A 27003-nucleotide genomic window follows, 5' to 3' on the forward strand; every position below is an offset into this window, starting at 1 on the left:
AGAAACACTTACATTTACTGATCATGATTTCTTTTGTAATAGCACCCATGTATGTAAATCAGTCATGAAGCTAGGTCTTAATTAGCTAGAAACCATAGCAAAACTGACCAAGTATTCATAAAGAAAACAGAAAACCTTATTCATGAGGACACATATTAATAATTCTTTTTAAATGTCTTATTTTAAGCTGTATGCAGAACATGTGTTTCTAAACACAAAGCAGATCTCGGTCTTGGTGAACAAGTTGTGGAAGAAATAAAAGGTAATTACTTTTATTAGTATATCATAAGTATTTCCAGTTTATTGGCATTAGGGATGGATCTATGTTTTTTTTTCTGTTTTTGGTGGTTGGAGTTGGGGGGTTATGGATTGACCAAATTATGCATTCCAAATAAGACAAGTAATATGGGATGTGTCCCTCATTATATACAGGTCCATGTTTGCACCGCTCCTGATTTGTATTGTTTGAATGGACTTTTGAGCTTGAATACTGTTTGTTATCTCCATATATTTCCTTTTCACTTAGACAGAGTTGAGCAGCTGACCATGTCAACTAGTGCCTCATTACCTTCACCTAATCTGAGAGACTGCACTGAAGTCAATGGTATGTTGTTTGTGAATGGTTTCCTTAAACTTTCAGACTATTTATGCAAAATTTTTAATTTAAAACATTTATATCTTTAGGTCACCTGAGTTTTTCAGGTGACATTTTGCTATCAATTTTTGTCTGTTGTCCTTCCTTTGTATTGCATTGGCAATTTTTATGCCCCGCCAGGAATATGGCCGGGGCATATAGTGTTTGTCATGTCCGTCTTCCATCCTTCTGTCCTTCCGTCACACTTTCAAAGAAACTATCCAAGATATTTTTATCAACCTTCATATGCTGATAGATATTGAAGAGAGCTATGCAACTGCATCAACATTTTTTGACCTTGACCTTTCCTTTGACCTTAACCTCACTTTTCTTAAATTAGTGTTTAGCTCAGTTTTAAAAATACCATTCAAGATGGTGTAATCAAACTTCATATGTTGATACATACTGATGTAAGCTATTCAACTGCATCAACATTTTATGACCTTGACCTTTCTTTAGACCTTGACCTCACTTTTCTTAAATTAGTGTTTAGCTCAGTTTTAATGAAACCATTCAAGATATTTTTAACAAACTTCATATGCTGATACATACTGATGAGAGCTATTCAACTGCATCAGTATTTTTTTTACCTTGACCTTTCCTTTGACCTTGACCTCACTTTTCCTAAATAAGTTTTTAGCTCAGTTTTAAAGATGCCATTCAAGATAGTGTTATCAAACTTCATATGCTGATACATACTGATGAGAGCTATTCAACTGCATCAACATTTTTGACCTTGACCTTTCCTTTGACCTCACTTTTCTTAAATTAGTGTCAAACTTCATATGCTGATACATACTGATGTAAGCTATTTAACTGCATCAATATTTTTTCACCTTGACCTTTCCTTTGACTTTGACCTTACTTTTCTCAATTTGTGTTAAAATGTTGCATTATTAATATACCCTCGGCAGGGCATTCATGTCCTATGGATATATTTCTAGTTTTCAAGTATTTTCAGCTTCTTTTGTGACAGACAGACAAACGATTGAGATTTAATTTCTCCTTGCTTTCACAAAAGTGGGAACAAAAATCTTTTTTTAGCAGGCATATTGTTTGTATGATAATAATGAATAGTTAGCACACTACAAAAATTATGAAATTCATGTATCCCAGGTCGAAGTACAAGGCCCAGAGAGGGGCTAAATTTGTCATATATTGAAATTTATCAAATGGTAAACCTTGCATGGTTATGATGAGCAAGTATACCTCTTCCAAAATTATGAAATTCATAGCTCATATTTTTTTGCCCATGAGTATTTAGGAAACGTATTTAGTACATGGTTATGATGAGAAAGAGTGATTAGTTTTCTGAAAGTGCTTAAGCACTACTGTTTTGTTTAGTCAGAATGGTGATTGTAACGTGGGAGCAAGTACAGGCAAGAAAATAGATCTACTTTAGATTTGTTACTGAGCACCAGATTAATTATTTTGTTGATTCCTGGTCATCCTAATTGTCTTCCATTTTGACAAGATAGTTTCATCTTTATGTTTATTTTCTTTTACTCTATACTTGGATCATTTGCAATTTTGTATTATATTCAGGTGACCGTTAAGGCCTGTGGGCTACTTGTTTTTGTAATCATTATTAATTATATATAAAATTTAAATACTTCATAAGATGAATGCTCTACATTTTCAGATGTTAACAACAATGTTAACCCTGCTGAAGAAACTGATGTAGTATCACGTGTCTCTCAAAAAAATGAACTTGACCAAGGTCAGCATATACAAATAACCGGGTTTATTTTACAGTGAACATTGTAATGAAATTTCTCCTATACTGAAACCATTTTAAGTGACCTTATTAAAATAAATTTATTTGAAATCCTTATGATGAAAAGCTCTAAAGCTCAAGCGAATTTTTCTGAGCTACTACTAAGAATAAAGCCCATAGTCCACAAGACACCTGATTTACCTTTGGCCATGTTCTGAAGGTGTTTAAATACTTGTACATGTATTTCCTTCTTTATCCCCATTTACCAATTTTGACCCCCAGATTGTGACCACACCTTAGTCTCAAAGAGTTTGTGATTAAATAAGAATCCATACATAATGGGATGCTTCAAAATGAATATGACTAAAAAGGCCTTGATGTTCTGGAAAAAAAAAGTTTTAAAGAATATTTTACTCCTTTATACATGCCTTAATATGCAAAATTTGATACCCAATTTAGCCCTGGTCCAACCAAAGAAACCGTAAAAATTTGAGAGAAAAAAAAAATAAATCCACACAATATTAGAATGTTTGGATATCAATATATTTATAATTTACTGACTGATTATGTCTGTTTTCATATCTGTACAATGGTGCAAGAATGAAAAAAAATTTAGACATTCCTAGTAAGAATTGTTAACATCATTTCATATATGTCAAAGAAATTTATGCAAAACACTTACTGCAAAGTTTTACAAACTTGATCCCCAAATAAGTGCTACTAGTATATCTTTTTCTCTTATACTCATCGCCCTTCATCAGTTGTATGTAAATAATTATATTTTTATTCTTTACAGATATCATGATATCAGATAGTGAATCTCTGCATTTGTCTCAGTCCACTGCAGCATCAAATTGGTCAGATATGCAAAAGTCTTTAAGGGAGAAGTACAATGATGCAATGCAAATGTTGACAAACGGCCACTTGGAATGCCTACGCTCCCAAGTAAGCCAACCTCTGCAGGACTTGCAGTACTCAACAAGAGCATATTATGTGCGTCATGCAAAAGCTGCTTTTGAATATATTTGTGACATCATTGCTCCTGGCCAGAGTCAACAACTCCTTGATGAAGTGATCAACAGCTACAAAGGCTCAGCCATATTCCATCAAGATTCAATGACGGACACAGTAATTGAGGCATACAAGAAGGCTACAGATCATACAACTCGCACTCAGATTCTATCCCTAATTGCAAGTAAATATAGCAAATCCATACTGTTGAGGATGATTAAGGGTTTGACAATCCACCATATAGATGTGGCAAGAAAACATGCAGCTACCTTCTGGCCTGGACATTATGTTGCACCACCTAAAATTGTACGGATAAGAATTTCAAAAGGGAGAATCCAGCACTTCGTAGAATTCATATCAGCTCCTATGTACCTCCACACAGTGAGTTTTGGTTCCAAACACTTGAAACTCTCATCAGGATTGGAGGTCAAAGTACCTAAAGTAATTCGCACAATGATTGCATCAAGACTCATCAATGCATACATGGCATATTGTCAAGACAATGAAATTGCACCACCATCAAGGGCAACTCTATACAAGATAGTGAAAGTTTGTGCAGCTTCACAGTTGAAGTCATTACATGGTATTGACAACCTTGCGAGTGAAGGGGAATTGGGAATTTCCACCTTGAAAAAGCATTAGAAAAGTTATCTGAAGTGGGACTTCATGACGGAAAAGTGAAAGACTTCAAGAATCAATTACAAGCTGTAAAACTGCATCTGAAGAACGAATTCAAAACACACCTCAGCACAAAAAGCACATGCATTGAACATTGCATGCAATATGCTCTATCTGATTTGCCATGTGACCATCAACATTCAGAGACCTGCATATCTTGCCGACAAATAAAAAATGTCACCACTGACATTGCTCAATGCCTTGAAGATGTTCACTGTGATGCAAGTGTTAAAGAGGAAATTCAACATGATGTAGAGTTATCGTGTGAGAAAATTGTGAACTGGCGAGATCACTGCATACGAACTGTTAATCAGGATGCCTGTAAAAGTGATATTCTGAACAATCTTAAAGATGATCAAGGACTCATAATTATTGACTGGGCTATGAAATATTTGCCACAGACATTTAGAGAAACTCAGAGTGAATGGTATGGAAAGCAAGGGATCAGTTGGCATGTTTCATGTGTACTCTTACGAAGAAATGATGCAGAAGATGATGAATCAGTGGACATCCTTTCTTATGTGCACCTTCTTCAACATGGCACACAGGGGTGGTTCACAGTTTCAAAAATCCTGATCCACATTTTGCAGATGCTTCATGGGAGTCACCCACATTTGAAAGAAGTTTATTTGCGCTCTGATAATGCAGGATGCTATCACTGTCTTCCCCTTCTGACATGCCTCTGGAAATTAAGAAACAACATGCATGTAACGATCAGAGAATATAATTTCAGTGAAGCCCAGTCAGGAAAAGATTTGTGCGACTCTCGCACAGGAAGTTGTAGAATACACATCTTGAATTACATCAATGAAGGCAATGATGTTACAAATGTATACGAGATGAAAGATGCACTTGAGAGTCATGGGGGAGTCCGGAATACATTAACTTCCATAATTGATGTGGACATGAACGCCCAGCCTATACTATCTGGTCAACTGAAGATTGCCATAAGTCAGTACAACAACTTCATCTTTAAAGACAATGGTGTTTTGGCATTCAAGTCTTATGGTTTTGGAGAGCAATTTATTTCATCTGAAAAGCTTGAAGCAGTTACAAAAAATATGGTGGACATCCCAGAAGCTGTGGTATGTTGTAATTTTCATTTGCTTCATATAGCACAATCTTGGTATTATTCTATTAATGAATTTAACACATATGTTTTTTTTTTCTTACTTCAGTTCATTTTTTTTATGCACACAGATTGTTGCAAACCCAAAGCCACCCTCTGAGAAGACAAGACAAAGAAAATCTACAAGTCGTTTACTGTCATGTTGTGATCCTGACTGTGTAAAAGAGTTCAGAAAGGAGAATCAACTGCTTAACCACCTAGCAGTTGGTAATCATGTTTATGACAATGAAAAGACCGACAACATACTGGACACTTCAAAGAGAATGTGGGCAGAAGTATGCACCAAAATCAGATCTACTCAGCCCAGTGTCAGTGTGGAAACATGTGATATTAACCCTGCTGATGAAGTCTCGTATGAGACACCGGCATACGCACTGAAGCAGCGGAAGAAAAATACAAGGTTTTCAAGTAAGGTGAAAAAGTATTTGCTTGAGATTTATGATGAAGGAGAGAAAACCGGCCGAAAAGCCAATCCATACACTGTAAGCAGACAGATGCAATCTGAAAAAGACTTTGATGGGGAGAGACTTTTTAGCCCAAGTGAATGGTTGACACACCAACAAATCAGAGGTGTTTTTGCAGGTTTTGTTTTAAAAAAACAAAGAATGCTAAGCTGTACTTCCCAAACAAAGCGCTTGAAGTTGGAGGAGGTCAACGATGAGCAGGATGTCGAAATACTCGAAAATATCATAAATAGTCTTCAGGCAGCGGAACAATTTGATAGTGTCCAAGCAATAGCCAATGAACTAGCGGAATAAATGGCTGTCACAGGAACTCATTGTTTGAGTTCAATGTTTTTTTTAGATTTACTTGAATAATGCTTTTATAATAATACTCAGATGTGTATTCCCCATATGTAATTACATGTACTTCATTACATTCATTTTTGTTGGGATGAACTTCTAGGGTTTCCACAAAATATATCATTTTGTTGAGATGTTTTTTCATTGATATACTGTGTTTTTTTTTCAAAAGAATGAAAGTACATTTTTCTGGATATTTTATTTTTTCAGAAACATGGTACATGTACTGGGGTAAAATAACTTTTCAGAATTTTAGTGTAGAATTTTGAATGTATTTTTTTTTCTCTTTATAAAGCTCTCTTTACAGATTTCATAGATGTACAGTCGTATTACATATAGTATTACTTGAATTTATAACATGGTGGTTAAGTCAATCCATTCACATACAAAGTCATGTTGTCTTTGAGGATGCAAACAATACTAGTAGTTTTATGGTAAGGAACTTGTACTAATTCTTGTTTTAAATTTTTAGCAAGTAAATTGTTGCTATGCTTTAGCCACCATGTTGCTATGCACCTCAAAGGATTATTGGTCTCATAAGTAGACTTCAACCCAAATTTCCCTGTAACATACATGCCTATGGAGCTCATTATTTTATCATACTCTCCTTCTCTCCTTGAACTCTACTTCCTGAAGATATTGTGTGAGGTACATGTAAATACAGATGTCTACATTATGTTATAATGGGAAAAAACTCCTTCCCACCCCTATGAGGTTTGAAAATAATGTATGAATGGTATAATCTTTGCAGAATGTCGTAATTGAGGCAAAATTGATATTTATATACTAAGTGTAGATTATTATGTTCATTTTACAAAATATGTAGCATATATTTAGATTTGTAACATAAAAGAACTAGGTCCAATATGGGCTAAAATTGGCCTTGTTGATTTTAAAAAATGGTGTAAGTTTGTTTTCATCATAACTTCGTTATATTTTATTATCCGACAAATTCAAATTTCTGATAAAAACACTATGTAATGACCTTTTAAGGAACAAAAAGAAATCTCTCTCTCAACTGTGTATCAGGTATTATGGCTCTTAGAATTAAGGCAAGAAAAATCTATTTTTAGAACATCATGAGATTGTTAGAGTTGTCTCTCATTAAAAGTTTAATAAATTTAGAATTTTTATAATGGAAATGATTAACACTGTTCATATATGTACAAATATCCCATATATTTTCCCTGAAATTTGTTTATTATGAAGTAAAGCTATAAAGGAAACTGGTATTTTTTTCATGTGTTTTATAACATTATAGCAATTTGCCAATGACAAACATAGATGGCGCTCATGTACACTGTGCTAATTACCAGATTTTGACCAAATTTGCAGAAAAGTCTTACAATACATTGAAATGAATAAATATGATAATGGGTAGTGAAATTGAGAACCTAACATGAATAGCTCTCTGCATGGTTTTCTCGTAGACTGCCTCTTAAGTAATGGATATATGCCGAATACTGTTCTATATGTAAAATTATCAGACTGTTTGAGGCCCGTTAGGGCCGAAAACAGTCTGATAATTTTACATATAGAATTGTATGAGGCATATATCTTACTTAAAATATTGCTATTTAAATGTCCAAAAGTTACCAGGAGGAGTCCGATAATTACACAATAGGAGTTCAGGCATCAATAGTTTTCTACCTGAAACTATCTAATAAGTAGACAAAAGAAAAGAGAAAGTTTTTTTTAAGACAGTAAAATCAGTGAGTGAACTCTTTTGTTTCATTCATTCAATGGCAGTCGTTTGGCTTACACTACTAAGTCAGAAACGTACTGACATTCCCATTTGTTACTGACAAACTTAGATAATTACTGACAATGTGCTGCCTTTACTGCAAAACTTAGACAATTACTGACCTTTTTACTGCCGGTGCTGATAAACTTAGAAAAGTGCTGACAATCTTAGTCGGTGCTGATAAACTTAGACAATTACTGACCTTTTTACTGCCGGTGCTGAGAAACTTAGACAAGTGCTGACATTTACTGATAAGTACTGTCCCTATTGTTCTCGCTCTCAGGGAGACTGCGGAGGTGTGCAATTGATTTTTTTTAATCTTAAAGAGGGTTTATTTGATTTTTTTTATAAATAATTTTTATAACTATGCCCCAATGATATTTTTAAAAGCTCCTACGATCAATTTATAGAAGAATTATTTGAAAATATTTCATAAGGAAAACATATTTAAAACTTCAAAACGTTTCAGCAGATAAGCAATTTATAAATTATTTTTAGAGGTGTTTAATAGGAAAATATGGCGTTTTAAAGGGATCTTTTCCTCCTGATTATAAAAAAATTATTATTATTATACTTGTATATTCCCTATAATGTACATGTAAACTCCCCTTTTTTGTTGTTTATAATTCCGTATTTAAAAAAATAGAACTGTCTGGGTAGATGCTTTATACGCAATTAATTTTGAATAATTATAATATTTCATACCCAGAGTATGCGGTAGGGCCGGGAGGGAGTGGGCTTTTCTGAGAATGCCCCCCCCCCCCCCCATTTGTGTGCTGTACAGTCAAACATACCCAAATTCCAGCATTTGAAGGAAAGAAATAAAGAAAACATTCTAAAAGATTAGGTACTCCTCCCCCCGAAATAAGATATTTTTTTTAAAGTTTGGACAGTTTACTTTTTGGGGGGCTACGGGGTTGTATTGATATTCTTCGATCCTTGATATTCATTGATTAGTTAGTTACTGTCCATTCTATTCTTTTGAATAAAATACATGTACATCTTTTAGTTGATTTCCATATCTGGGATTTCTGAATCCCTACATGAGAGTGGGGTTTTTTTTTTAGGTTTAATTATTACTGTAATGATTTGTAATGCACGGCAATTCATTTGATATTAAGTAATAAAAAAATAAATAAATGAGCTATGATCTAAAAAATAAATAAATTCAGCGGTTTGAGACAAAATGTCGTTAGTTCGTATATTTTAACTTAATTTGGATTCAAAATGATACATATTTATTGACAATTCTTGCTTTTCAAGTTAAGTAAAATACTCCTTGAATTGCTAATTTTATATTTTCAAAAGTTTATTTGTTGATGCAGCATCTTGAAATAGAATGTTGCTAGAAATCCATATCCATCCTCTTATCAAATAGAATGTTGCTAGAACTTCATACCCATTTTCCTATCAAATTTAAATGGGGGGGAGGGGGGGACGACACGTGCGATCTTTAATAACGACTATTATAATATAACAGAAGCCGATTTCCTAAGATATAGCAAACAAGCTTGAATGTTAAAATAATACTGTTGGGTTTAATTAGTACATAAATTTTCGAGATCTGTGAAAATTTGGAGCCAGAAACAATCGTAGTATGTAATTTTTATTTTGTGCGAACGATTGATATGTCAATAAAATCGATAGCATTATTTTGATACGTTCTCGCTTGATTGAATGGTAAGGTTTTGATGTCGCACTGAGGTCTGCACATTTTGTTAGATTACACAAAGATGCATGGTGCATTAGATCACGCAAATAAATATTTATGTCTCTAATTAGATATTGTATATTAAATGACAAAATGTTCAAATCAAATCATATTTACATGTGTAACTGATGATCTTCATACCCTCTATCTGTATGATTTTTTTTTTTTTAAGTTTATGTATTAGAAATTAATTTCTTTTATCTATTGTAGTTATTTAAAATTTTATTTTCCGTAGATTTATTTAATGAATTACCAGCAAAGGTTTTAACAAGCTCAACACAAATTCACAAATAAATAAATAAATAAATAAATAAATAAATAAATAAATAAATAAATAAATCGTTTCATAGCGTGGTCGGGAAGTTTGTTCAGTATATAAACCAATTTGATATTACAGTAATACTGTGCCAATTATTCGTCCAAAATGTGTTAGCTGATAACCGACAGAATTACAGAATTATTGAACACACAATCGGAAACTCTGTGAAGCCCCGTGTGTAGAAGAAATCTCCTGAGGCGATCCGAGTGTGTACAGTAGCGAAAAAAAGACAATAGGTGTCACTGCTGAATTATACAGAGGGGCACTCGCCGGATATCACAGGAAGTTAGTTACGCAACATTACGGAAACAGGTAGACTTCTCTGTTCTTCTACACAATTTTGAGCAATTCAACAAATACATACACAATCTACAATCTCTCACCCTCTATTTAGAATAAAATAAAATATTCTAAAAAAAATATACATACTAGATTCATATTATATAAATTAAATGAACGATTAATTAAAAATAAAATGTGAAAATCCAATTCGGGAAAGACTCAAACTATTCAGATTTAGCTGCAGTTTAAAACAAAAAAAAATTAAGTGAATTAAAAGCGGAAATTCTAAAATATTGCAAAAATATGGATATCAAGTTTTTCTTCCTAATATGTTCTGTTAAGTCGGGATAGTGTGCTATGTACATTCTAAGGGAAGGTAAAGTGAGAGAACAATAATGTGTTGTCGATTGCATCCATGTAAAGTATGTTTATCAAATTAAAAAAAAAAACTAAGAATAATTCAAGGCACATTTTCTAAACATTTAGTAAACAATTATAGAATAATTATTCGAGAACAATTTACAGACAAGATCATAACAATAAAAACTAATTTTCAGAGTTATACTATTTTTAAAACTATCTACATTGTTTTCACTTTGCCTGGATCAATATTGATTCTTTTTTTTTTTTTTGGAGAGAGAGAGAGACAAACATCAGCTCGAGATAGTGCGGACCTACAGTGCAAAATCTTAGTCTTATAAAGAAGAAAGTGAAAAAATATTAATCAAAACTAAAACAAATGAACAAATATATAAATACTAATAATAATGATTACGATCTTACATTGTACCAAGTGGTCATGTTTTGCGTGTAACTTGGGATACATGTTCACTAATATTTTAAATGATAATCCGTTTTCTTAGATATAATGTTTTTAGTGACAAAATTAACAAGGTACAGTTTATATTTTGAAGTTCTAGATATTTACTCTCGTTCAGTAAGGAACTTACTTATGTTCAATTGAAACCGGATATCCCAAACAGCGCTAGTAGAATAGGACTTGTACAGATGTCCAAGAACATTTAGAAAATGAAATTACCGATCAGTAAATTATTCAAGTCTTAGTAGATTAAGATTTCTTTCAACAAGAGGCGTGGAGAGAACTTATATAGGCCATTTTGCCTGCTGTTCAATCCATATTCATTGTATATACATTTATGTATATCATGAATAAAATACTTCTTAAACTAACAAGAGGCGTCTGTCCTGTTGATAAAAAATACAATTGAAACATGTATTTCCGATCGAAGAAAACAGGAAATAATGCAAACTATAACGTAAAGACGGGTATATTTAGCACCCGTCTGCGAAGGAATAAATTGATGAAATTTATTTTTTTTTTTTTTAGATTGAACAGGGATAGGGATAAGGTGTAGTTATTCAACACATTTATTTAAACTTGATTCACACAAAGTTAATTGTACATCGTATTCGTTATGAATTATTTTACGGATACCAATTATAAAACTATTAGTTAAAAAAAAATAACTGTCTGGGAATTGAAACTTTATTTCAAAAATTAAGATAAGGCTGTTTCTAAAGTAAAAGTTATTAACAACCAAATATTTTCACACCACTGCAGCCTTCCCGAGAGCGAGAACAATAGGGACAGTAATTATCAGTAAAAGTCAGCACTTGTCTAAGTTTTTCAGCAGGGACAGTAATACGGGTCAGTAATTGTCTAAGTTTATCAGCACCGACTAAGATTGTCAGCACTTTTCTAAGTTTATCAGCACCGGCAGAAAAAGGTCAGTAATTGTCTAAGTTTTGCAGTAAAGGCAGCACATTGTCAGTAATTATCTAAGTTTATCAGTAAAAAATGGGAATGTCAGTACGTTTCTGACTTAGTAGTGTTAGCAGGAACTATGGACAGAGGTCAGGTGATAAGGGTTTTTTTATGATTCGGAATATATTTTTTTTTATTAAGTGCGTTTGACATTGATACAGATACAGTGTTGGATGATATCTTCGAAATGCATTTAAAGTAAAAATTCGGATTTTTATTTTAAAATTTTGATTGGATGCTATAATGAAAATCTTGGGTTTTAAAAGTACGGTCATTGGCGAACAAACCTCGTTAAATGAAGAGATTCGCAGACTGGTTCTTTATCAGAAATGGATTTATATTGGCTTATTCACAGTGCTGTATCGAAAATGCTTTGCAAAAAACCGAATGGAAAGTGTTACTTTTGAGGAAGGTCAAAATTCTTGTTTCTTCTTGGATTTGCTATTTCTAACAACTTAATTTCCTCGCGTTCGCTTTCCCAGAATTTTTTCTCCCTAACTTTTTTTTTTGGTTTCTGGACAAAATAAATCTTGATTTCATTCTAGTTGTTGTTTTTTAAATACTGTCCGATTTTGTTATCACTGCCGTCCGATAATATATTATTGGACTGCTAATTATTATTATCGGACGGCTACAGGTAAATTTTTAGACTGCAAGAACAAAGGCATGACGTCACAGCAATGTTTTAAGTAACGGATATATGCCGAATACTGTTCTATATGTAAAATTATCAGACTGTTTGAGGCCCGTTAGGGCCGAAAACAGTCTGATAATTTTACTTAAAACATTGCTGTGACGTCATGCCTTTGTTCTTGCAGTCTAAAAATTTACCTGTAACGGGCCTCAAACAGTCTGATAATTTTACATATAGAACAGTATTCGGCATATATCCATTACATATAGAATTGTATGAGGCATATATCTTACTTAAAACATTGCTATTTAAATGTCCAAAGGTTACCTGGAGGAGTCCGATAATTACACAATAGGAGTTCAGGCATCAACAGTTTTCTACCTGAAACCATCTAATAAGTAGACAAAAGAAAAGAGAAAGTTTTTTCTTTCTTTAGACAGTAAAATCAGCGAGTGAACTCTTTTGTTTCATTCATTCATTCATTCATTCAATGGCAGTCGTTTGGTCTTAGCAGGAACTATCGGCAGTGGTCAGGTGATGAAGGATTTTTTTTTATGATTCGGAATATTTTTTCTTTAGTAAGTGCGTTTGACATTGATACAGATACAGTCAGGTATGATATCTTCAAAATGCATTTAAAGTTGAAATGCGGATTTTTATGTAAAATTTCTATTGGATGATATAATGAAAATCTTGGGTTTTAAAAGAGCGGTCATTGGCGAACAAACCTCGTTAAATGAAGAGATTCGCAGACTGGTTCTTTATCAGAAATGGATTAAATTGGCTTATTCACAGTGCTGTATCGAAAACGCTCTGCAAAAAAAAAAAAAAACGAATGGAAAGTGTTACTTTTGAGGAAGGTTAAAACTCCAGTTTCTTCTTGGCTTTGCTATTTTAAACAACTTAATTTCCTCGCTTTTGCTTACCCTTAATTTTTTCTCCCAAACTTTTTTTTGGTTTCTGGACAAATTAATCCTTGATTTCACTCTAGTTGTTTTTTTTTAACTACTGTCCGATTTTGTTATAACTGCCGTCCGATAATATATTACTGGGCTGTTAATTATTATTATCGGTGGGCTACAGGTAAATTTTTAGACTGTGGGAACAAAGGCATGACGTCATAGCAATGTTTTAAATATATATATATATATATATATATATATATATATATATATATATATATATATATATATATATATATATATATATATATATATGAAAATCTGTTGAGGCTACAGGTATATCGGCAACATTTTGCAAATTACTTGATAGATACAATGACTTTCTTGCAAATTCAATCTCTCAGTAGGTCGATTGCTGACTGACTTGAGACTGTTTTTTTCAAACTGATTTGGCTGTGCATAAGTTTCGTTTACATGTCAAGACAAAGGACTCAAGGTCGCTGTGCCGGTCGAGAAGGTTATGCTTATTTTTCAATGAATCTCTGATCCTACCGCTGGTGTTTTACAGGGTGTGCGTTTTCTTTTCTTTCTTTCTTTTTTTTTTTTTTTTTTTTTTTTTTTTTTTTTGTTCAGTTGGATTTTTAGCATGCACAGTTATTACGTATAATACAGGTTGTCGGCGGACTTGATATTCTAATTACATCTATTAGATTTGTTTAGTAAAGGCTAAATTAGACACCATGTGTTCTGCAAAATTTTGATAATATCGAAGGTGAATGTGTGACCTGCTGATTGCATTTAATTTGCTTCAATGCAAGCGCCTCGTTGCTCTAGGAGGTATGATTCTCGCTTAGCATTTGAGAGGTCCCGGGTTCAAATTACGGACGATCCCGTATTCTCATGTCCCCGTATCAAAGATTCGGGATATATAGTTTTACCCTGTCCGTCCATCTGTCTGTTTGTCCGCATAAACTTTGACATTGCTAATAACTTTTGATTGGTTGGAGCTATGGGTTTCACATTTCACATGTGTATTACTTGTGACAAGAACTTTCTTTGGGCATCATCATATTTGACCTTGACTTTGGAATTTGACCAAGTTTTGCAAAATTTTACTGGAATTTAGCCTTGGCCATAACTGTTGAATGGTTGGTGCTAGGGCTTTCATACTATAGATGTGTAGTCCTTGTGACAAGACCTTCATTTGGATACAAACATTCGTAGACCATTGACCTTGGAGTTTGACCTACTTTTGGAAAATTTTAACCTTTTCAATATCTATTCAATGGTTACTGCTAGGGCTTTCATATTTCACAGGTATATTCCTCGAGACGAGACCTTATTTTGGGTACAAACATATTTGAATTGCATTTTGGAAAGTTTAACCTTTGCTATAAAATGACATACGGGGGCATCAGTGTTTCATAAGCACATCTTGGTTTTTGTTTTGTTTTGTTTTGTTTTTTTTCCGATTTACTAATATACATGTACATATATATATATATGATAGTATTCAACATATGAAATGAAGAAGTTATGACGTCTGGCGTGTACAAACTTTCTCATAAAATCATTATTACATACATGATAAATATTTTATATCAAAAGAATCTTCTGTGTACATTTTAGAGAATAAGCAATAAGATCAATATATCCATTTTAGCCTTTTTATTTGCTTCAGTATATATATATAATAATTCTGCAAATCCAGGGGGTCCAAACCCCCAACCCCCCCCCCCCCCCAACCCGTCTTCCTTCCCGCGGATGCTCTTTTTTTTCTTAACGCAAAGGACACAAATTCTCTGAATTAGCTTTTTTGAACTGCCAGAAAGGGATTTTACCCCCATAGCTTTTTTGAACTGCCAGCAAGGGATTTTACCCCCAATGACCACTAGGTCTCGATGTGCACTGCAAAGAAGATTCATGATATTGAAGATTGGTCTTTGACTTCACTTTTTTGCGACTTTATTGTTTTTATGACATTCTTTCTTCTATTAGGATGCCCAAGAAATCACTACGGTAGCCCATGCAGACCATGCTCCCCGACCTGTGACGAATGTAATGCTGTTGAGGGATCTTGTCTATGCCAAGCTGGGTATACCGGTGAAAACTGCACAGATGGTAAAAATTCATGCATTCTTTAACTTATATCTGTCTATGATTTTAAAGAAATGTAATAAATAGTATTATAGACAGTACAAGTGTTGTCATCTTTGTTTGCATTTAAAATTTTGACATAAACTTTTGTAGAATGTTCAAATAGCACATACGGTGCTAATTGTGTTTACAACTGTGGACATTGTTTAAATAATACTTGTCATCACGTCACCGGGAATTGTTTACTCGGTTGTAATAATGGATGGACATCTAGCAGGTGTAATCAAGGTAAGTGTTTAAATATAAGCTATTGAAAACGAACTATTTCACCTTTGCATGAACAAATGGCGGGGGGGGGGGGGGGGGGGCTTGTGGCACAGACTCGCACTTGCGAATATTTTTCTTCGCAAACACGTCCATCTCCTTTGAAAGTGATTAAGAAACAGACTGAATTGCAAGCTCGTTTGCTAACAGCAAATTGAGAATATTTTACTTTTACTGGTCGTTATATCCATACGTTTGTTTGTACCAAAAAAATCCAAATTTTAATATGTAGAGGTTTACATGCATGTAGAAAAAAATACTTCACATAAAGAGGTTTTACTGAGGAAATATGTATAATCGTCCAAATATTTTAAAATATATCCTGTATACAATATCTATATCTATCTATCTATCTATCTATCTATCTATCTATCTATCTATATATATATATATATATAAACTGATATGCTACTTGAAATTTTCAAGTCTTCATATGTCATGTATGCATTACATGTAATTCATTATGTACGACAAGAAGATACAGACAGAGACAGAACTCTCTTTGCAATGAATTAAGGTAGTACTTTCGTCCTTTAATGCAGCCTGTAGTCTTGGTTGGTATGGACGTAATTGTTCACAGCGATGTAGCAGTCACTGTTTAACGCCGTACCTGTGTGACCGATATAATGGATCTTGTATAGGAGGATGTTCTACTGGGTGGATCAATGATACCTGTGACAAAGGTGTGTTGCTTAGATTCTTATTTTTTTTATTTATCTCCACATTTCTTAAACTTTTATTACTATACAAATACTTGTCTATTCTCTTTTCCAGTTGACACGGAATATTGTAAGTATAACGTTCTTTTATAGGAAGTTATCCCAATTCGCTCTTGTAGCCTTGCATTTAGATTTTTAAAAACTTTTGTTTCACTCATAATTGTTTTTATACTTTTGCGCCGGAAACAGGTGTTGATTGGGAACCTTCAGTTGTTTCCGTTTTGTATCATAATATGACATGGAGAAAAGAAGTAATAAACAACCTCATCAGATATGACCCCGCTGTTACCCTTCTGTGCAACTTCAGTTTGAAATCAGATGAAGAGCTATTTTATGACGTCACTTGGTTTATTGATGGACAGGAAGCTTTTAGTCAGACGGTTGATTTCACCAATAATTACACTGCTGTAATAAAAGCTCATGATATGTTGAGAGCGAAGAAAAAGATAGGGTCTGACGTAAGGAAATTTCTATCACTATATCTACTTTAATGATTGGAACACTGGGGAATATCGCTTGAAACATCTAAATGTAATGTTAATCTTATTCAAAGCTATCTTTTTCTTTTAGAATTTTTTTGTTCAAAACGTGTTCTTTTAATGATAATTCCGTTTGCGTAAATTTGTCAATGGAAGAGAACAAATGCTTGCATTGATTTATTTCAAAAAAGAGTTAAAAAAAACATATATAAGTACAAAATCAAATGTGATTTCATTTTCAACAGAATTTGTTTCCTTCGTAAGGTACACTGCAAAGTTGGTGCAAAACGTAAAAAAGAAAACAGTCCATGTCTTTTCAAAGTTGGAAATCCATTCTTTGCTGGAATTAAGGTAATACAATAATAAACATCTCAGATTAATGCCTGTTAAGAAAGGTTAAAGAATAGTACTTAGTTCTCAGTTTGAAATTTAAAGACTCTTTGTAATTTTATTTATAATGCATCTCGCTGACTTTTTTTCCAAGGATTTTATTAAACATTTTCTTAAAAGTTATACATTTGAAACAAAAGATTGAATAACATTATTATGTACACTTAAATACATTTTTTTAAAGATACTCAATCCAAGTATTGAGTTGGAGAGAAAAGGATCTAAGAATGTCGAATTGGAGATGACAATACCATTCGCCTCTGAATCGCTTTATATTAATGGTGATCTTCAACCAGTTAGCGACCTGAATATTCATATGACCTTTAAAACAGACGATCCGTCTAAATGTAGTGGAGGAGGATCATCTAATCAGTGCGAAGTCAAAGTAAAAAGCTATAATTACAACGAGAGACACAAGTATGAAAACGGCGAATGGCGGCAAAATATTTCATTTCCGGTTTATAGTCAGGACACTGATGCTTACGTCATCAACAGTCAGATGACTCTACGATTAAAGACTGGAGGCACTAATGGTGTTGGAAGTAAAATATTCGAGCATGTGTCTTTGCCCGACATTTCGGTATGCTTTTAGTTTAACTTGATAAAAGTAGACTGAATAGTTACTGATATTTTTATGCAATGCTGTAAACAATGACGTTTCTAAAAGAAATACCCAAAATATTTTTGAAACGTAACAATACAATTATAGTGCAAAATGAAGTTAATGATAATAGTTATTATAGTATGTTTATGTTTATATACTTTTGTAATCAAATAATACACCTATTCTCTGGAAATGCCTTTTTCTCGGAAAAAAAAAATATCTGACTTTATTTTGTGTTTTTTTTTTCACAATCCTCATTACCGTTTAACAGTTACATTTATACAAGCATTTCAATAAAGGTTTGAGAATATGTTACAGATAAGAGTTCGAGAAAGAAATGAACAATGGAAAGGCAGATCATGTGGTGTTAGAGGAGATCCACATATATATACATTTGATGGAAAGTAAGAACGAAAAGCATGTATTTAAGCAATCTTCACAACCCATTTAAAAAAAAAAACGATTTTTGCAATTAATTGGTAACATTAAAAAGTAGAAGTAAGTTATGTAACCATAAAATACAAGATAGAGAGATTTTCACGTCCCAGGATTTTTTTTTTTTTTTTTTTTTTTTTTTTTACAAATGTTTCGGAATATTGCATAAATCATTCGTAGGAAGTTCTGAAGAAGGGTCGATTCCTTAAAACTGTTAGTTGTAGATGGATGTATGGTGCATATATATATGAATGCAAACATTACAATCAATCATGCAGAGGCTGCTAAATCTGACCACTTCATAGTTAGGTATTAACTGTTAAATGTTTTAGGTAATGTCCTTTCCAAAGTGCATAAAATGTTAAGTGTTTTTGTCTTTATATTGGGTTAAAGCATTATTGTATTACATGTATGTATGCATCTATATAAAGGAACGTGGAATGCAAATTTCTTTCATATTAGAAAAGGTCATTCAATAATAAATAAGACAGATATCTTATTAAAAGATAACAAACATTGAAGTATGTAATTTTTTTTACTAAATGATTATATAATCACATTTGCTGATGCACGATATGATAATTGATTGATTTATTGTTTGTTGTTTAACGTCCCTCTCGAGAATTTTTCACTCATACGGAGACGCCACCATTTGCCGGTGGTGGGCTACAAATTTGACCTATGCTCGGCACTTAGGGCCATTGAGCAATGAGGGATCTTTTTCGTGCCAGCACCTACTGCTACACGGGACCTCGGTTTATACGGTCTCATCCGAAGGACCGGTCTCCACGTCCCGCAGTGGGATTCGAACCCGCGACGTAAGGATCAACTCCTTACTCCGCGAATCTAGATCAGACGCTCTAACTACTGCACCACGCGGGCGACTATGATAATTAAAAAATAATTCAAATTATCACGGATATAAACATTAAACAATGCTTAAGAACTTGATAAGTTTAATTGATAGGCAATCTATGTTAAAGATAATATCATTTTCCCCCCACAGATCATACCAATGTCATATACCTGGAGAATTTATAAATTATCGAAATCAACACCAACTACAATGGGTAAGTCTGATCGAATTTAAATGCTCTATTTTACTTTTTAAAGCAATGATTAAATTAATTTGAATAACTCAATTAAATATTTTTGAGACTTCAATGTGAATTTAAACAATACATGTTTCATCTGGTATAAAATAAAGGACAGGGTCACGTAAATTATGTACAAGTTAGAAACTGAGGCCAGTGTACATAAAAGTGAGCTTACTTTGACCTTTTCTCTAACACTTTATGAACTGCATTTTAGATTCAGTCTAAACATCACCTATGTATCCCATCATACGATGGTCCTTGGTGTGTCTGCGCAGTCGCAGCAAGAGCCGGAAGAGATGTCTTCGTCATAGATTTGTGTGGAGAAAATAAAGTCATCAGCTATGAGCTGTGCGAGGACAATGTTTTAAAAGTCACGAAAATCTACGACAAATACTATAAGGTCGGGAAAAAAGTTTCAATAACCTAACTAGAGTACACTTGATGTGCAGGTTAATAATTATATATGATTTCTTACGAATTATGATTATGGATGCTTTATTTTATGAACATGTTGTTTGTTGTAAGAGTTCTCCACAGGTGGTTTTGCAATGACAGTAAACCTTGATACGAGCTGCTCCATGGTCCATAATCTGTATTTTTTAATTGCATTTAAGACACGTAATTTTATTTTTAAAAAAGAGTACTGATAATAAATCTATAAGCAGTAATTAATACAACATGGCGTACGAATTTACATAACAACGATTGTTGATGAGAGAATTAATGAGCAGCAGGATAGGAATATATACAGGGGTGATATATTCTGTACTTCTTGCAGTTTTTAAAAACTGTAACACGGGTTCACGATAATATAGAATTTGCAAAAAGTAAAATTACAGTTAACACTCATCCTAAACAAAGGTTTTGCCTTCAGAAGTTTAACTATTATTACTAAATATTATATACTGTAAAAGATTTCAATTTCCGTCCGCCAAAACAATCGCAATTTTTTACCCTTCCTTTTTTATTTTATCATTAAAATTAAAAAAAAAACAAGTTATCACAAACGCAAAGTCAGAGTGTTATAGAGTGGCGCTATTTTAATCCCTGGAGCATATGGAGAAGTAAATAATGAATACTTGAATACTGTTCGTTATCTCCATATATTTCATGAAAAAAAGGAAAAATCAGATCATGATCATAAAAAAGGCAAAGAACTAGCAAAAATACAAGTATAAAATAAAATTTAATATCAATACAAACACTTATAGTATAAAGCTTAGGTAAAAAACGTTTGAAGTGCCGACGTCCGTCCGAGTGTCTGTTCGTACCTATCGATATTAAAAATCATTTATTAGGGAAAATACCTTCCATAATGTTTTCTTCTTGAATTAAATTAGTGGCTCTTTTTAAGAAATGATGTCAAACAAATTTTCACCATAGATTCTTTATCATTCAAACGCAGTAGATCCCCCAGATTCTATATCGCTCAAAGGATGTGCTCCTCCACATTTTGTTTCAATAGGGAGTATAGAGTGTCGTCATCGTATTAAAGTAAGACTAACAAGCTTATTCAGCGATTTGTGTCCTCCGCTTAAGGAAATAAGAAGAAACATTTTGCGGATGGAGAACGAAAAAAGTAAAACCTTGACCTTTCAGCTTTGACCTTATAGTCAATACGAGTCTTTTAAAGTTTTTTTAAGAATTCATGACCATTGCAAAAGCTTACAGAAAAAAAACTTAAAGTATCATCTAAAAAATATGTATCCTATATATATTTCTAATATTGACCTTTGACTTTTTGACCTCAACATGAATATGGTTTTATTAAGCCATGGGAAGTTTTTTTCTAAAAAATTTCATTGCAAAATCTTAGTCTTTGTAAGACATAGTTTGGAGGAAAACAGTTTTATAGAAAATGCATGAATTGATGACTTTTGACCTCAAGATGGAAAGGATTCTTCTTTAGGCCAAAGGGAGTTGATATTAAATTTTATTGAAGAAAGCTCTAAGATAATTAAAGTTATTATCTTGAAACTTGACCTTTTACCTTTAGACCTCAGAATAAACGGGGGTATTTTTTAGGCCATAGGAAGTCGTGGTATAAAAGTTCATTGCAAAAGCTCAAAGGGCCTCTTACCGTTCACGGTAGCTCAGTCGGTAGAGCGCTCGCTCCGTGATCGGGAGGTCGTGAGTTCGAATCTCGGCCGCGACTGACCTAAGTCGATAAAAAATTGGTAGCAACTGTTCCTTCGCAAGGCGCTAAGCACTTTGAAGTGAAAGTTCAAGGTCTTTCGGATGAGACCTTAAAAACCGAGGCCCCGCGTGTCACCTCGGGAGTTGGCACGACAAAGATCCCTCACTGCACAATGGCCCTGAGTGCCGAATAAAGGTCAAAATTTGAAGCCCTTCACCGGTATATGGTGACGTCTCTATATCAGTGATAAATTCTCGAATGGGACGTTAAACAAGAGACAATCAATCGATCAAAGGCTTCTTGAGATATCGTCCCCAAACGAAAGATTTACATATAGACAGAAAAACAGACGGACGGACAGGCAAATTAATATCCCCAATTTGAGTGAGAATGGGAACAAAGAAATAGATGGAGATTCTACGTTGTCTCGAGTTTCGGCAGTTATTTTTTTTTTCCTTGTCATTTTAGTGCCCCTCACCCCCCCCCCCCCGCCTTTATAAAGGTTTCTATGGATCTGTCTTGCGTTAATGTCCCTCATCATCCTCGAGAAATAAGTAAATTCGTAAATTTATTTTCGTTCGTCCACTGAAACATATCGGGTTGATCAATCTCATAGACGGCTCGGCTCCGCATCGCCGTCTATGCGATTGATCAACCCGATATATTATGATCAACCCGATATATTATGTAGTCAGTCCTTAACAAACCTAATAAGTAATAGTTTACGGTTTCTGATTTTGAGAACTGCTGTCACTGGTTACGAAAAAAAAATTTGTACTTTTTAAAACGCAGCTATTTCTATTATTTTGGTCTGATTTCTATAAAGATCTGTACAGTTTTAGAATTCACACAGACACAAAGTTTTCTTTATGTTTTTGATGGTTTTATGTTATCAATCTTTATTCTGGCATATTCAGATATATTTTCCCACTGGTACGTCACTGGCTATTTATATTATGGATTGGAATGGGCATTATAACATCGACCTAGAAATTCTCCCCTCTGCTATGGATGTAGGAAATGCTGATGGTTTGTGTGGATATTTTGATGGTGTTAGGGAAAACGACTTCAGAAGACGAAACAGTACTATTACAGATAACATCGGATTGACATCTCCTAATGGTTTCTCCGAGTCATGGAAGTATGTATCAATATTTGGGTTTAAAACAATTTATTAATTTTTCCAATTTAACTGTAATTTATTACAGTTTATTACCTTACAATTTATAGTTTAACTGTTCATATAATCTGATATAAAATAACACTATATGCCTTTCTATTACGTAGGATTATGGACAACGAAAATCTCTTTCGCGGTGACTCTGTAGTATACAGCAGTTTGCAATCTGTGTCCACCATTCTTGTTCCTCACTGTACATGCACAGAAAGCGGGAAAACCCAATGCTCCTACAACACGTTCACACCCTGCAACTCAAACCGAGGCAAACAGTATAAATGTAACGTAGACCTTGTACAAAACAGAAGACGTAAACGGGATGTGTCCGATATGTACAGGCAAATGGATCCTTTAATTGTATGCAATTATTTATCTATTTCAATTATGTTAAAATTACTTAAGCGTATTTACCGGTACCTAATGAAAATTTCTAGATCCATTTTTTATAGATGGAAAAACAATATCCATCTTGAAACATCATACTTACTTTGAAAAATATAAGGAGCAATTTCTTTGGAAAACACGATGAAAGTTATATCTTGATTAGACGTCTTGCATTTAACTATTTCAGAGAAAGAAACGTACTATTTCCTACGTACGGTCGACCGAATACTCCGAAACAGTTTGCCTCCAGGCTTTTGAAAATTCACGTGAATACAACACCTGTCAACAATATGTAACCGACCTTAGTAATGTAACATTATCCAACTGTATTGAAGACATAAGAGTAAGTTAAATAAAAGTACAATGTATTTCATTTGTGACATATACTGCAGAATGACATGCTCTAGTATCAATTAATTGTACTGAAATCGTGGCCTCTTTTGCATAAAAGAAGTTTGAATTGAACAAATTCAATGCTTAAATCTGTTTTCAGATGACAGGCGATGATAACCTAACGCAGATTCACGTCGAAGCCGCTCTACAGCAGTGTTCCACGTTTGTTCTCTTGAATGCCACACTGCAAGAATCAGAACCGGAAGTTACCTATACAATACAAAACCTCTGTCCAAGCAACTGTACCGGACATGGCACTTGTGATGGAGGTAGTGCATTCATTAGATCATACAATATAACGGAACTTATTTGCTTATGTTTTCATTTGAAAATAAAGAAGCAGAACATACAAAAATTGAACGGGTATAATTAAGATAAAGTCATTTAAACAAATAGCTTAATAATTTTTCAAAATATCAAATCTGAATCAAAAAAAATATTTTCAAGACTTTTGATGTGTATATTTTGAGTACAGGGAAATGGCTTTGCTCCTACACATAGATAAAATGTATAATCTTTTTTCAGGAAACTGTACATGTGACGCTGGCTTTGGGGGGAGCGACTGCTCCTTTGATTTTCTCGGACCTCCCACAATTACAAGTGTTCCCAGTGCTGGTCTTTGTGATCTCTCTACTACAACCTGCAAAGAGGCCACCATCATGGGAAAATATTTCTTTGAAAACATGGACTCGATATGTTACCTTACCGTGAAACAGGTATATCTGAAAAATTATTTTGTAAATGTAATGTTAGCTCAATCATAAAATGGCTCGATTTGTGATGGAAAGGTGGGTGGGTTCACGGCCGCGACAGACCTAAGACGGTAAAAAGTAGCAACTGTTCCTTTGCTAAGAGCTCGGCACTTTTAAGTGAAAGTTGCTTTCTTTCGGATGAGAACTTAAAAACCCTTAAAAATCCCCCGTATCAGGGTAGGGGTTGGCACGATAAAGATCCCTTACTGCTCAATAGCCCCGAGTAAAAGTCTAGTTTTGAAGCTCTTCACCGATATATGGTGATGTCTCAATATGAGTGAAAAATTCTTGAATGAAACGTAAAACAACATACAATCAAACCTTGAATATTTATATAATGGTTCTTATGACAAGGTTATAGCATATTTCCTTTTTCAGCAATAATTAAGTTTTCTTAAAATATTTTTTTCAGACTGATATTAACCAAACAGAAGAAATTGAGCAAAAGAGACAGATGAATTTACAAGAGAGAACCTTATTTGAGGGATTCTGTCCGCTTCCGTATGACACATCTGGTATGTGGATGACTGAAATCAGGTTTAACATCTCCAATGACGGAGTACGTTTTACAGACACGTATAAGGTTATTATATACCAGTCTCATTGTCAAGAGTACCACAATGAATCCGGAAATGTGTATCTTACCCTAAAGGTAAGTGTTGCTTTCTTTTTAAACCTTTTTGGAGTACATTTTAATATATACGAAGTACTTTGTTCTAATCGACCTTTATGGATATGAAAATACCTGAACATCCTGAGTACTTATTTGGTAATATCGTTGTTTGAATTTCGGAAGCAGACCTTTATTTTTATCCCTATTTGTCTTAAAAAAAACAATGTAGGTATTTTAAAAAGTCGTTTTGATCTTGCATACAAATATTAATATCTGAAAAGCTCTGAATTCTTTTAACAGGAAAAATCTCATTTTTATGTTATTTACAGGAAAATTTTTGTTACATCGATAGCACATGCATTAGCCCCATGCAGAATAGTTCAATCAATGACTGTCTTTACTGTAATGCAACAAATGATAAATTCAACTGGACAGAAAATGAATGTAAGTGTCTAATTAGGATACTTCGTTCTCATTTTCGTTTTGTACGGTTTCGATGTGATTGTGTTTTAAGTTCCTTTCAAAAATCATTGAAAGAAGCAATAAACGGAAGGATCCAATTTTTTATCGTAAGTCGGGAGAGGGCAAACATAGTTTTAAAGTTGGCCGAATATAAATATTTTTATCTACGTAGCCTGTGGACAAACAGCAACAGAAAGTATGACAACAACAATGATCCACAGAGACACAGAATCCACATCGATGAGCTCCACAGAACAAATAGAAGAGACTACAACTTCTATTACGACTGTTGAACAAGAAAAAACAAAAGATGCCAAAGAACAATCGACTCCAGCAAAACTTAAAAATACCTATTTGATAGTTGGAGTCTCTAGTTCTATTGTTGGAATTGTATTAATAATGATAATCACTGGACTGGTAGCCAGAAAATGTAGTAAATCGTAAGTATTCCTGGGTTTTAAAATTAAGAGATTGAACAATCAGAAAAAAAAATTAGGGCAAACATCTCATTTGAAATGAACCGTTCAAAAGGTCTAGGATCTGCTGGATAATTTTCCCTAACTTAGGGCTCAATGTCTTCTTTGCTACACATTGGTATTTCTTTCTTAACCGAGGCGTAGAACAACAGTCAACAATAACGATTCAAATAAAAGGCGTTTTACGCATTGACTGTTGTGACCATTTTTTAAACGGCAAAGTCTTGTCAGACACGGGTATGAATAATAAGTCACAGTTTTTCTTTCATTATTAAACAGGAGAAAACATCAAGGAAATCAACAAGAAAACAATGAACCGAACAGGAACTGGAGAGACCTCGTTGAGGCGGGAAAACCAACCACAGAGCCTCAGTATAATACCAATTCTTCCCTGTCCCACAGTGGAAAATCCTACGTTCCGCACGCACCTCTTCATCATTTCAAATCCAGTGGAGGATCTCGTAATATCAACGCCAGTAGATATCAAAGATATTGAGTTTGACAATTCTTTCTGTGTATACAGCTAGTATCTTTATCCTTTCAGTTTTGCTTGTAGTATGCGTTGTTTATTTGTACATATTTATACTAATTTTTCGACCTGCTTTAAGAGGCAAATTGATACTGATTATTAATAACAAAACACATTTTGTACAATAGATAGATTTTATGTGTATGTTTTTTTTCTGTTTTTTCTTTACATATAAAAAGAAAAATAAAAGATTTATGTAGGAGAGTAGAGAACAATGTCTCATTCAGATAAATAGGCTTGTGATGTAGAGTGTAATGAAAAGAATTTTTTTTTAAATTACGTGCATGTATATTGTTGTAATGGGATGAAAGCATGATGTGAATATAAACTACATGGATATGATTTATCAAATATTATATTTCATAAATCTGTAACGTTTATTGTAATAGGGAATGATAATCTGAAAGGCATTGAATGTTGTTGTGCTGTTTTAATTGATGCAAAATAAAAACAAACGAAAAAACAGGAATGATTATTGACATCAAATTACTTAATGTGGAGCACAGAACATATTTAGATATGAGTAATGTATTTTATTTGTAGGAGACTGTTATTCTTCTAACCTTTCACATATGATATATTTTA

At 33.6% G+C, this 27003-nt stretch overlaps 3 protein-coding genes across 3 annotated transcripts in view; all 3 read left to right on the plus strand.

Moving 5' to 3' along the window:
• The first annotated feature begins 5037 nt into the window (after nt 1–5037).
• LOC133193390 (uncharacterized) lies at nt 5038–5938 on the plus strand. Its single transcript, XM_061329323.1, has 2 exons — nt 5038–5125; nt 5241–5938. The coding sequence occupies exons 1-2, from the start codon at nt 5102–5104 to the stop codon at nt 5925–5927; spliced, it is 711 nt and encodes a 236-aa protein (XP_061185307.1). The 5' UTR covers nt 5038–5101; the 3' UTR covers nt 5928–5938.
• A 10785-nt stretch (nt 5939–16723) lies between these two features.
• Nucleotides 16724–27003, plus strand: part of LOC133193273 (uncharacterized) — a 90195-nt gene continuing 79915 nt past the window's right edge. Inside the window, exons 1-3 of the mRNA XM_061329231.1 lie at nt 16724–16948; nt 17234–17320; nt 17544–17939. Of these exons, the coding sequence (XP_061185215.1) occupies nt 16724–16948; nt 17234–17320; nt 17544–17939 (708 nt within the window). The remainder of the gene's footprint in view (nt 16949–17233; nt 17321–17543; nt 17940–27003) is intronic.
• Nucleotides 19373–25706, plus strand: LOC133193084 (von Willebrand factor D and EGF domain-containing protein-like). Its single transcript, XM_061329060.1, has 10 exons — nt 19373–19468; nt 19710–19895; nt 22550–22773; nt 22920–23166; nt 23381–23536; nt 23687–23855; nt 24112–24302; nt 24751–24990; nt 25281–25399; nt 25586–25706. Exons 1-10 carry the CDS (start codon nt 19373–19375, stop codon nt 25704–25706), a joined length of 1749 nt encoding a protein of 582 aa, XP_061185044.1.

Source organism: Saccostrea echinata, unplaced genomic scaffold, assembly GCF_033153115.1.
Source record: "Saccostrea echinata isolate AGI-Se365-2 ecotype Australia unplaced genomic scaffold, CSIRO_AGI_Sech_v1 ptg000027l, whole genome shotgun sequence".
Lineage (NCBI taxonomy): Eukaryota > Metazoa > Mollusca > Bivalvia > Ostreida > Ostreidae > Saccostrea > Saccostrea echinata.